This window comes from Cryptosporidium bovis, assembly GCF_009768925.1.
Source record: "Cryptosporidium bovis isolate 45015 chromosome Unknown contig_70, whole genome shotgun sequence".
NCBI lineage: Eukaryota > Apicomplexa > Conoidasida > Eucoccidiorida > Cryptosporidiidae > Cryptosporidium > Cryptosporidium bovis.
Genome location: NW_027124999.1, coordinates 1 through 1,131, shown reverse-complemented (window position 1 = coordinate 1,131; position 1,131 = coordinate 1). Strand labels below are relative to the sequence as shown.

The window sequence follows — 1,131 nt, the reverse complement described above, 5'->3', positions numbered from 1 at the left end:
TTAGTTATACCATGCATTCCAACCTTTTCTAAGTGTTGTTTCAGTGTCGCTGCCATTCCTTGTTCTATCCATGGGCCCCACTGAATACTTGTACCACATAAACCTTTCATTCTTCTATATTCAACTAATGAATCCAAACAAGAGTTTGCAGCTGAGTAATTAGTTTGACCAAAGTTACCTAATAAAGAAGCTACAGAGGAAAACATTACAAAATGTTTCAGTTCTGTTAATTTGAGTGATTCACAACATTCATGTAAATTCCATCCACCATAAACTTTAGGTGCATAAACAGATTCCATAGCCTCAATTGTTTGAGAAGCAATAGCACCATCCATTAATATACCTGCTGCATGGAATATTCCGTGAATTGGAGTTGACTTTCCAAATTTATTCTTGATATCATTAAATGCATTCATTACATCTTTTTTCTTTGACACATCGCATTTAATACATTCTATTTGTATTAATTCAGATTTTAAGTATTCATCAATCTCCCTTATTTCTTTTAGTGAATCATTACTTGCACTTCTTGATAATACTGCAATTTTTCTTACGCCTTCCTCCAACATCCATTTAATAATAACTTTTCCCAAACCACCTAATCCACCTGTAATTACTTGTACGCCATATTCATCTATCTCTTTCTCGCCATTTCCTTCATCAATAACACTACTACTTTTAAGCTCCATATATTTAAATGGTGTTGGTATCTTTATAACAACTTTGCCAATATGTTGAGCCCTCTGCATAAATCTAAATGCATCTATACCATTTTCTTCTGATCCTCTCATATTAAATATTCTTAATGGTAATGATTTAATCATTCCATCTTCAACACGCCTCTTGATTCTATCTAGCATTTTTCCAAACCATTTCGGGTTTTCTTCCATCATTACATCAATTGCTACAGTTTTATATTTAACATCTGGTCTTTTATTCCTCATCTCTTCCTCTGTCCATACTCCTCTTTTTCCTAACTCAACGAAACAACCACCCTTCTTCAATAAATATAGTGAATTAGGAATATAATCTTCTATTAATGAATTTATAATAATGTCCATTTTCCCGGAATAATCTTTCATATCTTCTTTGAATTTATTGGCATCTCTTGAACTACTTACTTTTTCAACA

At 32.4% G+C, this 1,131-nt stretch overlaps 1 protein-coding gene across 1 annotated transcript; it reads right to left on the bottom strand.

Moving 5' to 3' along the window:
- Window positions 1-209: 209 nt before the first annotated feature.
- Window positions 210-1,082, bottom strand: FG379_003325 (uncharacterized protein; the record flags this gene model as incomplete). Its single annotated transcript, XM_067328934.1, has 1 exon — window positions 210-1,082. A coding segment is annotated over one exon (873 nt), but the record flags the coding sequence as incomplete, so codon positions are not given.
- Window positions 1,083-1,131: the final 49 nt, after the last annotated feature.